Source organism: Phalaenopsis equestris, unplaced genomic scaffold (assembly GCF_001263595.1).
Source record: "Phalaenopsis equestris unplaced genomic scaffold, ASM126359v1 Scaffold000424, whole genome shotgun sequence".
Classification (NCBI taxonomy): domain Eukaryota; kingdom Viridiplantae; phylum Streptophyta; class Magnoliopsida; order Asparagales; family Orchidaceae; genus Phalaenopsis; species Phalaenopsis equestris.
This window is the reverse complement of record NW_018164865.1, coordinates 199,397-203,360: the sequence shown is the minus strand read 5'-3', so window position 1 is coordinate 203,360 and position 3,964 is coordinate 199,397. Positions and strand designations below refer to the sequence as shown.

General features: G+C 38.2%; 1 protein-coding gene across 1 annotated transcript; it reads right to left on the bottom strand.

Annotated features, from left to right (window-relative positions):
- Positions 1-1,536: 1,536 nt before the first annotated feature.
- Positions 1,537-3,013, bottom strand: LOC110027338 (putative protein FAR1-RELATED SEQUENCE 10). The gene is made up of 2 exons (XM_020728713.1): positions 2,936-3,013; positions 1,537-2,142 (listed from the first exon to the last, which is right to left on the bottom strand). Exons 1-2 carry the CDS (start codon positions 3,011-3,013, stop codon positions 1,537-1,539), a joined length of 684 nt encoding a protein of 227 aa, XP_020584372.1.
- Between the last annotated feature and the right edge of the window lie 951 nt (positions 3,014-3,964).

Genomic DNA, 3,964 nt, shown 5'->3' with positions numbered 1-3,964 from the left:
ATAACCCGTGAAGTAACTCTTCCTCAAACATAGAGTAGAGTTTCCGAGTATAATATGTTGCAGCTTGCCTCAACACTGGGCTTGTTTTAACTGTCAGTGTAATAACATTTTGAAAGCTTTTGAAGTCTTCATCCTTTTTGTTCATTCTTCATGACTTCATAATAATTTCTAACCTCAGAAAACAATCTGTTAAGGAACTAGTGGGCTTAGATGCACCATGACAGACATTATTTGTGGACTCACTTATTTGAGTAGACAAGATTCCCATTCCAAAAATTTCTTTACTGAATGCAGTTGACCAGTTATGTCTTATACAGTATAATGCATCTAGCCACATGTTATTGTGCAGGTTTCCTTGCTCGATCATTAGAGCCCAAATAACTTTGAACTCATCTTCCAAATCACACTTGCTCATGCATTTATAAAATAAGATTGTTAACGCTCTTGTATGTCACACCGCAATGAACTTTCGACGAGAATTTCTTATAGATATGCCATTGGCATAATCTATGTCTTGTAAATGGAAGACAATCTGCAATAGCTCTTGCCATCGCTTGATCCTGATCTAAAAATATTGTAATTGGATGCTTATCATCCATTATACGAATGAAAGTTTTGAATAACCACTTGAACGATTCTATCGTCTCGTCAGATAAAAAACCAACTCTGAATAGAACGTTTTGCCGATGGTGGTTAATCCCAACGAAAGAAGCACAACATATATTATACTTATTCAAACGGTAGCTAGTGTCAAAAATGATGACATCTCCAAAACAATCATAATCTAGTCTGCAAGACCCATCATTCCAGAAAAAGCTTGTAAGTCTGCCCTCGTCATCACTTTGGAAATCCCATGCAAACATGCTATCTTCATTTTGGCCCTCCATGAATAATTGTAAGAGAGATTTGGCATCGCCCTGTTCAATTCTGCTTCTTTTATCTGCCACATGTTATTGTGCAGGTTTCTTTGCTCGATCATTAGAGCCCAAGTAACTTTGAACTCTAATGCATCTAGCCACATGTTATTGTGCAGGTTTCCTTGCTCGATCATTAGAGCCCAAATAACTTTGAACTCATATTCCAAATCACACTTGCTCATGCATTTATAAAATAAGATTGTTAACGCTCTTGTATGTCACACCGCAATGAACTTTCGACGAGAATTTCTTATAGATATGCCATTGGCATAATCTATGTCTTGTAAATGGAAGACAATCTGCAATAGCTCTTGCCATCGCTTGATCCTGATCTAAAAATATTGTAATTGGATGCTTATCATCCATTATACGAATGAAAGTTTTGAATAACCACTTGAACGATTCTATCGTCTCGTCAGATAAAAAACCAACTCTGAATAGAACGTTTTGCCGATGGTGGTTAATCCCAACGAAAGGAGCATAACATAAATTATACTTATTTAAACGGTAACTAGTGTCGAAAATGATGACATCTCCAAAGCAAGACTCATCACTCCAGAAAAAGCTTGTAATTCTGCCCTCGTCATCACTTTGGAAATCTCATGCAAACATGCTATCTTCATTTTGGCACTCCATGAATAATTGTAAGAGAGTTGGCATCGTCCTGTTCAATTCTGCTTCTTTTATCCCTTTGAATGAAGTTGTATGCATCTTGTCTAGTGCACTCCAAGTTTTCAACACCAACAACCTCTGTAGCAAGGAAATTGAATGCATCAGCTACTATAATCCCATAACTTGTCATTGATCTTAATAAATTTGCATTTAACTCGCTAATCTTTCGACTGGAATGTAGAAGGTGCTTGTCACCGGATTCCGCCAAGGGGTGGTTATGACTTTCAACAAATTTCTTTATGGTCCAGTTGTCATCAAGATCAATAGCATAGCGAACCATTGCTTGACAGCCAGTCCGTGTATCCGCTTTTCTATACTTCACAGTAGTGGCTAGCCGAGATTCTCTTTTATGACCTGATTTTCCACAAATATAATCCTTCGACTTAATTTGCTTGGATTTAGCCCAGTAAGTTATGTGGTCCTTGCGTACAGTGAAACCAACGTAATGTGCATAAACACAATAATGTTTGTAAGCCTCTTCATCATTACGGACAACAGTATTAAGAAAGTTACGAGCAATTGGATCATTACAATTTGTTTTTGCCCTAGATATCTACAATTTTAAAGTATACAATAGAGATAGTCAGATAAATAACCCTAACCACATGTTATTCTTAGGTTATTGTTAGGTTATTCTCGGGTTTTTGAGTATTTCTTCAATCAACCCGAAAATAAATAACCCTGAACACAGAATAATGATGAAATAACCTAACGACAATCGAAGATTCACACAAAATCTCACTTTTTTTAGAGATCTAGTGGGTTTATGCGCAGATTATTCTTAGGTTATTGTTGGGTTATTCTCGGGTTATTGAGTATTTCTTCAATCAAACCAAAAATAAATAACCCTAAACACAAAATAATGATGAAATAACCTAACAACAATCGAAGATTCACACAAAATCTCACTTTTTTAGAGATCTGATGGGTTTATGCGCAGGTTATTCTTAGGTTATTGTTGGGTTATTCTCGGGTTATTGAGTATTTCTTCAATCAACCCGAAAATAAATAACCCTAAACACAAAATAATGATGAAATAACCTAACGACAATCGAAGATTCACACAAAATCTCCCTTTTTTTAGAGATCTGGTGGGTTTATGCGCAGATTATTCTTAGGTTATTGTTGGGTTATTCTCGGGTTATTGAATATTTCTTCAATCAACCCGAAAATAAATAACCCTAAACCCTAAATAATGATAAAATAACCCAACAACAATCAAAGATTCACACAAAATCTCATTTTTTCTTAGAGATCTGGTGAGTTTATGCGCAGGTTATTCTTAGGTTATTGTTGGGTTACTCTCGGGAAAACGGAAAACGGTTGAAGTAAACAAGAAATCTTACCTCCATTTCAAAGACGTTGACATTTATTTTGTCGTCCATGTGCTCAAACTCTTCATTAAGAGAGAAATCTAACTCCATCATAAATGCAGCGACCAAACCCTAGCTGAGACAAAAAAAACCTTTTTTGAAAACTTGTTTCGACTGAATAATGCAGAATAGAAGTTTCCGAGGGAATAATACGCCAAAAATAGACGGGAATACACCAAAAAGACGGGAAAATACGTAACATTTAGCACGTCGGGTTAGGCCGGGCTTAACGCGAAATTTTTTCTTTTTAAAATTTTTCATTTTTTATGACGTGTAAATATGGGTCCCGCAAGACCATTTCCTTGGATAGCGGACGTATCGCACCGTACGGGGACCTGAGGGAAAAATTCGGCTACGTTTAGACTCCGTTCGAGGAGAAAATATGAGGGACACGGGATGAGTTCATTTTATTCACTCCGATTTTGAGCCGCTTTTTTCATGTGGTGCGGCCCAAACCGCGATATTTGCTTGGATAGCGGACGTATCGCACCATACGGGAACCTGAGGGAAAAATTCGGCCACGTTTAGGCTCCGTTCAAGGAGAAAATATTAGGGACACGTGATGAGTTCATTTTATTCACTCCGATTTTGACCCGCTTTTTTCATGTGGTGCGGCCCAAACCGCGATAAAATACTACTGTGCGGCGGAGGACGCGAAATCGGGAGAAAAGCGGGCGGCGGACTCAACCCTGCGGCCCTAGCTTTCGCTTTGCTTATACTCGAAATTGCCCCTGGCGAAAGAATCCCTCAGCCCTAACATTCCATCTCGCCCCGTTTCTCCATCACGCAATAGCAACATCTCTCCGTGCATTTTGCAAGCTCCGTGAGTGGCCATCTCGCCTGGTGTTCCCTGCATTTCACAAGCTCCTTCCCGTGAGTGGCCATCACGATTACAGGTAGATTTTATAAGCTTGTTTTTTTGGATACACCTTCTAAAATATTGAAGAAGTTGAGCAAGCTTTGATTGCAATGGATAAGTTTGATCTCTGAGACTTTGTTTGA

What these genes read in the sequence shown, in the direction of transcription:
- LOC110027338 (XM_020728713.1), bottom strand. Translation starts at nt 3,013, where the DNA reads ATGGAGTTAGATTTCTCTCTTAATGAAGAGTTTGAGCACATGGACGAC. An exon ending in TCAACGTCTTTGAAATGGAG is followed by an intron (nt 2,143 to 2,935) that starts GTAAGATTTCTT and finishes TTAAAATTGTAG; the next exon opens with ATATCTAGGGCAAAAACAAA.